Below are 13,521 nucleotides of genomic sequence, written 5' to 3' on the forward strand. Positions count from 1 at the left end.
ATAAACATGCCCTCAAACTTGGCCTCAGCCGGTAAGTATCCTCTCCAACTTTGGGTGTGCATAAGTAGACACCTCAACTTGTATAAAGTTGAACAAGTAAACACAAATGCTGATGTGGCGCTGATGTGGCACATAAATTTTGGAGGCGCCACGTCATTGCCACATCAATGCCACGTCAGTATTCATGTTTACTTGTTCAACCTTATACAAGTTGAAGTGCCTACTTGTGCACACCCAAAGTTGGAGGGTATACTTGCCAGCTGAGGCCAAGTTTAAAGGCCTATTTATTTATTATGCCTTTTTATATGATTCATGTGGAAAGATGTATTTTTGGTGTTAAGGTTGTAATCACTTTGTTAACTATATATGTTCCCTTGATCATCCCTTTCTGCAGATGTATATAGATTTCATCGCGTTATCATTGGTAGATGAAGATGCCTTTGAAGTTTGTCTAATAAGTCCACGGAGAAAAGATGAATATTTCCAAAAGGTAGTGACTGATCCATGGGTTTAAAACTTCTTAATATTCATTTTGAGTAGAAAGCTCTTTCTGATTGTTATATTAGAGGTAGTCTCTTTTTTAGATACAAATATCTCTCTAGTTCTGACAAGGTGGTTGGGAAAGAGATGAAACAATCAAAGATGCAGCACAATGTGAGACAGTGGAGGAAGCTGGAGTACGAGGGGATGTCAAGGTTTGTTCTCCCTCATGATCTCTTTCAGTTCTTTTTTATACTACACCCTCTGTTTCATTTTATATGACATGCTTTACTTAATTTGGAGTTTAAGAAAAAAGACTTTCTGCACGTACCAAATGTACCCTTTAGAACTGTTGGTTTAAACATCGCATTGACATTTTCTATGACTATAAGAGCATGTCATTATGGGTAAAATGGAAAGTTTGAAGCTAAAGAGTTTTCAAAATAGAAAGGTATCATTCTTTTTGGAACAAACTAAAAAAAAAGAACGTCATGTAAAATGGAAAAGTAGGAGTACTACTTTTTAAATGAATTAAGTGAAAAACAAGCAACAAAATCTTTGTGTTAAGTTGTCTATTACATCAGATGAATGACAGCATACTAGCTGTGGTAGAGATAATGGCTCATGACATTTTGATTTCTTGCAAAATATTGAGTGGTTAAACTTTAAGCCCTTTGCTCAAGATTGAATGCACTAATTCATTGATGATGTTGTGATCGTTATGGATTAGGAATGTGTGATTATATCGCTCTCTGGTGTCTTATTGATCTTGATAAAGTCATAACATCTATATTTTTATTACTTATAAGTGACTCTAACAAGTTTTATTCTGGTTTGGATTACTTTTGCATAGCAAACTGGGAAGATGGCACTTTGAGAACAAAACCGGTGACACTGCCTATAAAGGCACTTGTTTTCGCTATTTGTAACAGAATATCTAGACTATTGGCCTGAGAAAGAGATTCACAAAAGAACTTGGGTCTGCAATAATCCATTCTTTTTAAATTTCATTTTAAAACATAACCACATCTTCCGTTTGCTGACAAGTAGCTTGTCCAAAAACCAATTGCATATGAATGTGCACGAAGCAAGAAAACTTGCAAAAACGGGTGGATGAAAGAGGCCTTGGAGAAGTTAGTAAGTCGCCTCACATCGCAAAGTAAATGGGACCAAATGAGAACTATTTCCAGGAATCCAGTAGCTCCAATACTCGAGCTCAAATACTTTCTCGCGCACAAAGTTCTACTGAAGAAGCGTAGTCTCCATTGATATCACTCTCAAATGTTACATGGTGTAAGCAGCTTGTGAATACGAGTTAAGTACTGAAAATGGTCAATCCAGCACGGCGGATTAAGTAGTTCCTTCCCAGGAATGAGCGGAACAAAAGTAGTACTCGATGTAGTCATAGGAGTATATTGTTTGTTTTTATCTCAGAATTGGAGTTTGTGTGACATAACAGAGATGTAAAACCAGAGCTGGCAAATGACATTTGCTTACTGGCAAGTAGAATTTTTTTTAATATAAATATATATATTAAATTTTGAAGACCCTTGACGAAATTTCTGGTATCGCCATTGGGAACAATGATGCTGGAAAATTATTGGATTGAACTAAGGATGTTCTGATGGGTTTTCTATTTCTTTTCACTGAGATCTTTAGCATTTTCTAATTCTTCATCTTGCTAGCAAAAGCTAGAAGGCCATATTGACTGAAAGTCTCATCAAGATCAAAGCATTGAGAAGGTGAAAGAGATTTTAATTCTGCTGGCAAATAATGCACTCAGAAGATAAAGGTAGTTCGGTGCACGAAGGATCCCACTTTCACGAAGGGTTGGGCAGGACAGCACCATAAAGGAGTGTGATGCAGATAGTGTACCCTGATACAAGCATTAATTATTGATTTCACGGCTTGAACTTGTGATCTACGGGGGACACAAAGCCAACTTTATGTCACTCCAAGTCTCCCAAGTTTATAAATCAATATACTCCTATGAGAAAAGATATCATTTCACCCCTGAACTTGGCACGAAAACTCAATTTAGCAACTAAACTTAAGTTGTATTTATATAGTCCCCTTAACAACTTTCATTTCAATTATTTTCCACCCTAAAAAAATAATACCACTCTCACAATGTGAGGTGTATTACACTCGCGTCACGTCATTGCCACGTCGTTGTCATGTCAAAAATTACCAACCCATCATTTTTTGTTTTTCTTTTATTATTTTTTCTCTTTCTTCTTCTTCTCCCTTTTCTCTTTCTTCTTCTCTCTCCTCATCCTCACCCTACTTGTAGCAACCACCACCACCCCGCCGCCACCACAAAAATAAAATCATTATTATTACCAATCCATGGCCGTCACCCTCTCCTCTCTTACTCACACAGTAAACATGCGTCGAATCACATTGCCGTTAACACGACTCCGCCTCCGTACACTCTTCCATCGTTGCATTTCTTCATCATCAGCAACCAATCAAACCCACAACCTTCACCTTCCCCCAACAACAAACCCTTTCCAAACCCCACTTTTTTACTTCACCATATTCCACCACTTTCAGATCCTTATTACAGAAAAACAAGTGGAAGCAGTAATAAAATAATCCAGCGAACACCCGTTGAGATTAAGATAATAAAAAATCACCCCATCAGAAAAAATGGTGCCGGCGAACTCTAATCTTTCCTACCAATTGATTTTTTTTTTCTCAACCTTTAATCTCATTTCCATTTTTTCACTGTATGTAAGCTAATTTAGAAAGATTATTATGAACAGATAAAATTGGGAAGAAAGGGAGGGGGGTAGTTGCATGACGGTCCATGGTTGTAATCGTCCACAACCCGTCGTAACCGCCGTCCACCATGACTAGCTGAATATGATGGAGGAATTGCACTAAATCCAAAATTGGACAATGGATTAAATGTGCGGTTCTCATTTGGAAAAGCAAAAATAGAGACACAAGAACTACAAAAGATGGAAACAATAATTACGTATTGTTGCTTAATAATTCTAATAGAACTCAAAGATTTGATAGTTTCTCTCAAGTGTTTTACTCATCTAACGAGTATTCATATAGTACTATTTCCGGTACGTAAATTCTATCAATTAGCTTATTTATTGATTTCTTCATAAAACTTGTTCAACAATTAAACGGTAGGAAAAAAAAAAGGAAGTTAAAAGAGGAAACTGTCTTCCAGTTAATGGGTAGGTAATCACCATTGGTGTGTGTTGGAATTGATTCAATTGTCTCAGAAAAAGTGACACAACCCATGATTCTAAGTTTCTAAATATTTCAAGATTTCATTATGAAACTTTGCTGAATTAAATTTGGATGCTTCCCTGAATTATACAATAATTCGTTTATTTTCTATTTGCTGAAAGCATATATCACATTAAGTATTCTAAAATCGTCACTTCTAGCAGCAAGTTTCGGCTTTGAAGTCCATAAACAACTTTGCAGAAAAAAGAAAGTGCAAACACAAAAGTGTTAGGTTTTTGAGCATTTTAATATTGCAAATATCTTTCACATTTTGTCCAAATTCCTCACATGTTTTGTGCCTTGCCATGCAATTTTATTTTCATTTGGATAGCCACAAAAGTTGATCATATCTTTCACATTTTTTTCACAAAAAATGTGAAGACCATGGTAGCCACCATATGAACATATTTGGTCTTAATTTCACATTGTTTTGTAGTATAAAATGTGGCAATGTTTTTCACATTTTTTGTTAGACCATGATTTTCACATTTTTTGTTGAACATGTTTTTCACATTTTCATCCATTATAAAAGGATGAATTATGATTCACCAATTTATACATTTAAGAAAAAAATAAGTTCAATCCTTAACTTGTGGGTGTAGAGAGGAAAAGTGAGGAAAGTGAAAAATAAAAGAGTTTATTAGTTGAAGGAAGGTGTTTTTTTTGTGGAGCTTTGGACTCAACATCTTGTCCAGAGTTCGTTGAGTTATACGACGTGTTCGGGCTGTTGTATCCTGGAGGGAACAAGTCAGAAAGATTGCACCTACTGTATTTGACTGCCAAACAGAAATGAACTACACCGCAAAATATACAACGACAAGCTTTGGGTTCTCCATGGTAGCAGCAACCCGGCCGTTCTTTATCATCGAGGAGCCACTTTTATATCTACCTGACACACCACAACAAATAAGCATTTTAGAGGAAATCCAATATAAAAGTTGTGGAGATATGGATCACTTTATCGGTGCCCCTGTCGTAGAAGTCCATTTTTAGATAACACACTCTTAATTATCTACCAAGAGCTCATCGAATACAGGGAAAACAGATTGAGGAGAGCTTTTGACATAGATAAACAACAGGAATCATTATCAGTTATCACAGTGACCGATGATTGTGTTTTGTTTTGTTTATCATATTTTTAAGTTAAACGATAAAATCTTATCTATTATTTAGAAATAGTCACATCTTTTATTTAGAGAGGAGAATCCCAATTATGTGAAAAGCTCTGACTAGGTATCAGAACTCCTATCATACAAATAAGATCTTATATACTCTGTTTAGACCACTTGAAACTTGAGGATAAGCTGAAAACAAACAGACCTTCTCTGCAAGGTTACAAGCATGATCAGGTGAGTTAAGAATTTCATAATAGAACACTGAAAATTTAAGGGCAAGTCCCAGCCTGATTGGGTGAGTAGGAGCCAGTTCATCCAATGCAATATCCCGCACAAACAACTCGAATCACTGTTACATACATTAACCAGGTGATACAGTGAAAAGGTAAATCTCTTATCACCTACCAGAGCAGAATTGTAGGCTAATAGAGTGTTCTCTGTGGCTTCTTTCCTCTCTGCCCCTATTTTAAACTCAGCCAAATACCTACGGTAATCACCTTTCATCGTCAAGTAAATCACTTTAGACTCGGCTGTTGAGGCTGATGGTACTAAATGGGACTCAAGCAGATTCAAAATCCCATCACAGATCTTGCTGATTTCAGCCTCAATTTTGGCTCTATATTCTTTAATACTGTTAAAATGGTCTTTGCTTCCACGGCTTTCCTCTTTCTGCTCAATTGAAGAGATTATCCTCCATGAAGCCCTTCCTGCACCAATCACATTCTTGTAAGCCACAGAAAGAAGATCCCTTTCTTCAACAGTTCTTCAACACACTGTCTTTGCAACCTTCTAGTTCTTTAACACACTGTCTTTGCAACCTTCTCCATAAACTCAACCATTTCGTCATACCGCTCAGCCTTCTTAGCCAACTTGGCCATGTACACATTTTGTCCACGTGATGAATTGGCCATGCGTGTTGTCTGTAAAAACAAAGTCGAAGTTTCGTGATTGGAAAAAAGGTTGTGTTATTGACAAGTTAGGTTCACCCGTTATAGCAGACCTTGACAAAACTCAATTCCGACTATGCATTCTCTTAAATATAATCTCCCTTTTACTATTCGAAAAATCAATCAGTTTAGTAACATTTTAAAGTATTCAAAGTTAATTTTAATACTCCCTCCGTCGCAAAAAGATTGTCCTAGTTTGACTTGACACGTAGTTTAAGAAATAAAGAAAGACTTTTAAAATGTGTAGTCTAAAACAAGCCTCAAATATTTGTGTGGATGTAAATCATCTAATAAAGATACATTGTTTTTAGATATAAAAATGTGTCAATCTTTTTGGAACAAACTAATAAGCAAGACAATTTTTTTGGGACGGAGGGAGTACTAATTACTAATTACTAATTACTAATTAGTTGTCTTCATTGTTAATTTGAATAGTTCATATTGGAAGCTAGATAGAAGGAGTTTCCCTAGTTTAATCTTTAGATGAAATGTATAAATAGATACTTATGTCTCTTCTCTAATATCTTAAACTTTTAAGATAAAGTGGTCCTGACCTAATTCATCAGTTGAACTTAAAAATTACTTACTAGATGCCTTATTAAAATTGGCTGTGACAAGAAAAGTTTGGTTCTCATTTTCTTAGTGCACCACACAGGAGGATCAACAGTGTTCGAGCTTGCTCTTTGCATGATTTTAACTTTCAATTTATTCAGGGTTACTTAAGCCATTTTAGTGCGAATTAGAAGGATTGGAGCTATTAGATATTGCTTGGTCCTACTGTAACTTAACAGCTCTATGTTGAATTTCAGCCCCTTCGAGTTGGCCCGCGGTTAACAATCTTTGACGCCCTACACCATTGTGAGTTCGTGACGGGAGGGGGGCTCGCCCATTAGCCTACTCAGGTGGCACGGGCATAATGACCTTAATTCAAACCTATTTAAACAATTGCTTCTTATATAAATGTACCGCCGGCCAAATTTAATTACCGAAAAGAGCTCAAATATACAAAACTTATACACTGATATATATATTATATGTATAGTATATTAATATACAAAATCTATACATTTACTGGTTATTCTATAAATTAGATCACCCAAAGGTATTGAGCTGTAATTTTCCCTTTAAGCAACCTAAAGGCTCGGCCCAATCTAAAAATAGACCTTGTAGTGGTGAAGGTGCTCTACCACCAGAGTGAATCTCACTTGTAGAAACTGAAGTAATGCACCACTGAAGAATGTGGTGGAGTGATAAAAGCTCATTCACCTTTAATTAGAGCTTCGGGTTCGAATTCAGGCATTGAGTCCTCTTCGATAGAAGCAATAAAATATCCCATAGTTGGCTTTTTACAGTACAAATTCGTATTAGTCGGGACAGTAAATTTCATGGAAAGCAAATACTTCCTCTGTTTTAAATTAGCTGTTGTGGTTACTAAAAATAGTCGTCTCAAATTATTTGTCGTTTTAGAAGTTCAAGGCATAATTAATTATTTCTTCCCCATTTTACTCTTAGTAGAATTTTGTCATTAATGGAGATGACACACAAATAGAGTAAACATTCAATTGCGAGAGATTATAACCAGTGTTTTAAAAGGCAGTTTCAAGACTCGCCTCGAGACTTGCCCCGGGGCGAGGCACAGGCAAAACGCCCCAGGGCTTACATGAGGGTCTTAGTTCCTATGAGGCTTACGTCCTAAGCGTCGGACTGTACGCCCTAAACACGCCTAACGCTCAACGCTCGAGACTCGCCTAACAGTTTTCACACAAATTATATGTTAGATTCCTTAATTAAAATAGTTGACCCTCATAATTCTTTAACAAATGAATTATACTTAATAGTTTTTCATCTATATAAATAAGATGATTGGGTGTAACTCAAATAACAAGTCGTAGTATTGCATATTTACTATTTGAGAACATCGTGAAGGTGAATATCACTCAATATTTCTTTTAAAAATACATAGCCGATTTGTACATTTGCACTTGTCGTTGGTCTTTTGTCCTGTGTATCAAAATTGCCATATTTTATTATTTCGCTATTTAAAAATAATTTTAATTTTATTCATGAAGGAGTTACGTTTAATTATAATATTGATAAAGTTTATTGATATAAAATGAACAGTATGATAGTAATATTGTTTTAAGAAATTGTGACCTTTTCGTTGTTTGAAAATTTAGATGTTAGAGTTGATTTGTATTCCATAATAGTTTTTATTTCATTGTATTGTTTATACTTGTAAAATTATGTTACGTATAATGACAAGTTGCAAGCAAGGGTGGCTAGAGGGTGAGTCTAGTAAAGTTTTGCTTTAGGCCCCCAAACTTTAGAGGCCCAAAAAATTTTATCGATGAATTTTATGGTTTAGGTTTGTCTTAAATAATATTGAAGTTTGTAAAAAGAAATACAAACTATATATAACGAAAGAAAGAAAAAACACTATCTATGTTTTAAGAGCAATATTTTAAAACTTTGAACTAAACTACTCAAACATTCATATTATTAAATAAAGTTTTTACAATAACATCCTAGGTAATGTCTTTAAAACACATGGTTAATATCTTATTGACTTGAATTGATCCTCACTAATATAAATACAAATGTTACTACATGAAGTAAAAGACAAGAAGTATGAAAAATAAAAACGGCAACACTTTGTATATGTGTCTATACTTAAGGACTCATATTTAAATTTAGCTTTAGACCACTAATATATATATATATAATTTATTTACAGTTTTCTTTTTCTTTACCTGAGCCGAGGGTCTTTCGGAAACAGCCGCCCTACCTTTCAAGGTGGGGGTTAGGTCTGCGTACACTCTACCCTCCCCAGACCCCACATGGTGGGATTATACTGGGTTTGTTGTTGTTGTTGTTGTTGTTGTTGTTGTTTCTTTTTCTTTACCTATTTACAAATATTTATTGTAATTATATTATTTTATGAAATACTAAAAATATAATACCCATGTGACTTACGCCTCGCCGAGGCAAATGTAAAACTCCTCGCCTTACGCCCCAGCCTTTTAAAACACTAATTATAACCTAGACACAAATAAGGATAAAGTAATCAAATACCCCAGCGTGTAAATCGAAAAAAGCAAAATAAAAAATGAAAAAATTAACATATTTCACACTTCGTTTTGCATTAATGCTCTTCAAGCGACTTTCTTGCCACTCTTATTTTCCAAGAAAACATTTTCTTGGAAAACCAAATTAGGGTTACCTTTCTGAGAAGCATGCGTAGGGTATGTTTTGCCCTCCAACTTCAACTTTGTTCTAAGTTCAATGTTGTAGAAATTCTACCTTCATACTCTTATTTTAATTTTGTCAACGATGCAATTTCTGAACTTGGATCTGGACATCCAGTCCAATCAAATCTTTTCATCATTCTTAAAGAACTTTCCATCTTTTCACATCCTTGTTATTTTATGAAATGCTAAAAATTAAATATCCATGGGGCTTACGCCTCGCCTTTTAAAATACTAATTATAACCTAGACATAAATAAGGATAAAATAATCAAATACCCCAGTGTGTAAATCGAAAAAAGCAAAAAAGAAAAGAAAAGATAAAATTAACATATTTCACACCTCGTTTTGCATTAATGCTGTTAAAGCGACTTTCTTGTCACTCTTATATTCTAAGAAAACATTTCTTGGAAAACCAAATTAGGGTTACCTTTCTGAGAAGCATGTGTAGGGTTTGTTTTGACCTCCAACTTCAACTTTGTTGTAAGTTCAATGTTGTGGAAATTCTACCTTCATACTCTTGTTTTAATGTTGTCAACAATGCGATTTCTGAACTTGGATCCGGACATTCAATCCAATCAAATCTTTTCATCATTATTAAAGAACTTTCCATCTTTTTCACATCCTTGTAGTACGTATCAAGCAAATCCTGATAATAAACCAATTCTTCCGCCAAAGTAGAAAAAGTAATTTTTGTTTTAATTGAAATGAATATGGAGTTTTTTTTTCGATTTTAATGAAACTATATTAGGGAGCAAAAGAGTAATCAGGGTTGAGTTAACTAACCCGAGTCATGGTTAATAAATGTGTTTGATTTGGAGCCATTGTTTTGGAGAACTGGGATTGATGACGTGGAAGTAAAATTGACGGTGGAGATTGAAGAACGGTGTGTTTCTTTTTTAAAAGCAAAGTAGGGTTGGAGGATTCTCGTTTGATTTCGGAATTGATGAGCCCTACACGTCACTCTTGACGATAATGTATCGGGGCTATTTACAATATGACCCCTGTGTTCCTCTAATATCACGGAACTACTACTGGCCTATAGATGACAACCTCTTTTTCAGTGAGAAAATAGTTACTGTATTTTTTAGTAGTGTGTTGAAGTAAACTCAGAGGAAAAATATGAAGAATCGAGAAATTAGGAAAATATTTTGTTGATTTATAAGAGTGCCAATGAAGGAAGAAAACTAAGTAGGGAGGATTAAAAGGGTTCTGGATGGGTCGGGTCTAGGTCGAGTTTTACTTTTATTTGGGATTTAATTTGAGCTGGTTTAAGTTGGTGACGTGGAGCTCTATTTGGAGGCCACGTGTAAAATCTGGTATTTTAAAACTAGCTATTTGAGTTGTTAATGGTTAGTGGCATGGATGAGCCATTTCGGTCACTGCTACGATATAAATTAGCCCAATTATTAACGAGTGGTTTAAATGAGCCATTTTTGGTAGTTCAATGACATAAGCTTTTCCCGTGTAATCAATTATAGCTTAGTATTCTACAATTCACTAACTCACATGACCCTATATATTTTGTTAATTAGCACCAACTTTACTTGTAGGCTTTCTTCATTGATCACATGCTATATACCTAAACCTATTTACATTATCACTGAATTATAGAGTGCATCTTTAAGTGATAATTGTTTGACATAATTGTACTTCTTTTCGTTTGAATTTGCTTTTCATTTACTTTTGGTGGCTGTGTGTGGGGGTGTTAAAGCAAACATATGAGAGAGAGATATGCCTTACTTTTGGGGCTGCTGTTACGCCCATGGTTTCCTTCAAAGATGAGGCCTTACCTTTAAACTAAAAATAGTCATCCCATATAGTATAACATATGTATATTTAATATATAATATGTGTATAATTATGTATAATTAGTGTATAACCGATATATACCAGCTAAGAAAAGTAAACAGTGAATTCAATGTAAACATCCCATATAAATAATAAATTCGAGTAGATATTATCGAGTCCAAAATCTCCTCATATATGCTAAGTCATGAAAACCAATAACCGGGTGCAAATAAATATTTATCAAGTTAAAAAATCTCCTCATATATCCTAAATCATGAAAACCGATATTGCTTAATCATCATATAGCATATAGGTTGAAAATTAACCTATTTGACAGCTGGAGCCCGGACAACCCCTAAAATTATAAGGGAAAACTACACGAAATACCCCCAAAATACAAAATATTTACCCGCCCAGGTCCTCTCACAAACTATTTTCGCTTCTACCCCCACCGGCTGAAAATATTTACCCGCCAAACCCCTTTCTCTCGGTGATACCATCGCGGTATATTTATATACCATGATGGTATTATGGAGGACTAAGAGAAGGACTGAAACATTCCTCCATGATACCATCTCAGTATATTTATATACCATGATGGTGTCATGGTCTTGAGAAGTGTCTCATTAAAGGTACGAAGCAGTCCTTCATGATACCATCACGATATATGTATATAAGACGATGTTATCCAAGTTTTTTTTCGAAAAAAGTGTGTCATTTTTAATAAATGAACATAGATCATTCATAATACTGTCTCAGTATATTTATTTACCATGATGGTATCATGGAGGACTAAGAGAAGGACTGAAGCATCTTCCATGATACCATTTCAGTATATTTATATACTATGATGGTATCATGGAGGACTAAGAGAAGGACTGAAGCATCTTTCATGATACCATCTCAGTATATTTATATACTTTTTTTAACCATTTTTTTTAATTACATAGGGGTAGGGGAAGGAGATTACAATGTGAGGATTCGAACCCTCACCAACAAGGTGAGAGTTCAGGTAGTCAACCAACTGAGCTACTAAATCCCTGCGAGTATATTTATATACTATTTTGGTATCATAACTAGGGTTAACTGGGGGCATTTCGAGTAACTATTTTTAATTGTTTCTGGGGGTACAAAAGTAATGGAATATGGGCGCGTAATTATTTTAGTTTGAGGGGGTATACATAATATTTTCCCAAATTATAAATGTCAAATTTCTCCATTTATTTATTAAATTTTATGCCAAATCAAATAAATTACATAAAATAAAATGGAAAGATACTAATGCAATAGGTCAAATCATTGTTTTAAAAGGCAGTGTCAGGACTCGCCTCAGGCTCGCCTCGAGGCAAGGCAGTGGCAAAACGCCCTAGGGCTAACGTGCGGGACTTAGTTTGTCACACCCTAATCTCCCTAGGGTGTGATGGGCACCCGACCCCACATCCGGAGCGTAGCGAACTCACAGACTCTTAATACAGACATAATCTGTTCGGACTCTGAAACCAAATAAAATAAAATATGTAGTGAGCTTTCAAAATCTTTCCTTTATCGATGTTTTCGAATTAGACAAAATCTATAATCATATAGAGTTTAACACATAATACATAATGACATATCGGCTGATAGAGCCGCTTACAAAGCTGACATACTATACCCACGACTCTGTCTGCAAAGTCTCTAGCACTGATCAGAAACCATAACACATATACTCTGACTCGGCAGCACTCCAGGAGCAAATGGAGCTTGCCAACTCTGCTGGAACATCTTCTATAGTAACTTCACATCATCTGGGTGTACCTGCGCGGCATGAAACGCAGCCCCCGAAGAAAGGGGGTCAGTACGGAATATGTACTGAGTATGTAAAGCATGAAGTACAGAAAACAGAACCATAGCCGAAACAATTAGTACAAGAGCGAGTACATTATCCAGATTACCAAAGCGCTTATTTTCCAATCACAAATCGTATATGCAGAAGTCATATGTCAGAAAGAGTGCAGACCCAGAACATCAGAATGTTTGTATCCCAAACACAGATCATATGTGCCGAAGTCATATATCAGAAGGAGTACGGATCCAGAATATCAGAATGTTTGTTTTCCAGACACAGATCATGTATGCCGATATAATATGTCAGAAAAGTACAGAAGGTACAGAATTCCAGAATGCTTACTTTCCAAACACAGACCATGCATGTCATAGTTATATATCGTATATATGCATATAACAGATCCCGGCCCTTTCGTGAGGGACGCGGTGAACAGAATCATATAACAGATCTCGGCCCTCTAGTAAGGGTCGCGGTAAACAAAATCATATAACAGATATGCATGCAACAAATCCCGGCCCTTTAGTGAGGGACGCGGTGGACAGAATCACATATCAGATATACATGTAACAGATCCCAGCCCTCTATTGCCGGACGTGGTGACAGAATCATCATATGCCATCCTGGCCGCCGCCCCATATCATCATAACATACATATAACAGAACCCGACTCGCAAGGGAGAGGGACGCGGTGAACAATGCAGAGGAAGATGCACCATAACATAACAGAACCTGGTCTGGGCGCAGTGAATAACATACTGAGGCTTGCACGAACAGAGCAGTGAGAAACCATATGCACACATATCCATACTCGATAGATACGAATACTCACCGACAACTGAAGGCTCAGAAACAAGTTTTGGGTCAATC

At 35.8% G+C, this 13,521-nt stretch overlaps 1 protein-coding gene and 1 pseudogene across 1 annotated transcript; one reads left to right on the top strand and one right to left on the bottom strand.

Moving 5' to 3' along the window:
* LOC132613518 (TMV resistance protein N-like) overlaps positions 1 to 2,108 on the top strand; it is a 29,406-nt pseudogene extending 27,298 nt beyond the window's left edge.
* A 2,196-nt stretch (positions 2,109 to 4,304) lies between these two features.
* LOC132615298 (14-3-3-like protein E) lies at positions 4,305 to 5,758 on the bottom strand. The gene is made up of 2 exons (XM_060329860.1): positions 5,654 to 5,758; positions 4,305 to 5,612 (listed from the first exon to the last, which is right to left on the bottom strand). Exons 1-2 carry the CDS (start codon positions 5,756 to 5,758, stop codon positions 5,010 to 5,012), a joined length of 708 nt encoding a protein of 235 aa, XP_060185843.1. The 3' UTR covers positions 4,305 to 5,009.
* Positions 5,759 to 13,521: the final 7,763 nt, after the last annotated feature.

The sequence above is a fragment of the Lycium barbarum genome, chromosome 10 (genome assembly GCF_019175385.1).
Source record: "Lycium barbarum isolate Lr01 chromosome 10, ASM1917538v2, whole genome shotgun sequence".
In the NCBI taxonomy this organism is placed as follows: Eukaryota; Viridiplantae; Streptophyta; class Magnoliopsida; order Solanales; family Solanaceae; genus Lycium; species Lycium barbarum.

Excerpts from the sequence above, each read along its gene's own strand:
- LOC132615298 (XM_060329860.1), bottom strand. The coding sequence starts at position 5,758 with ATGGCCAATTCATCACGTGGACAAAATGTGTACATGGCCAAGTTGGCT. Across the intron at positions 5,613-5,653 it reads TGGAGAAGGTTGCAAAGACA|AGAACTGTTGAAGAAAGGGA; the intron begins GTGTGTTAAAGA and ends ACAGTGTGTTGA.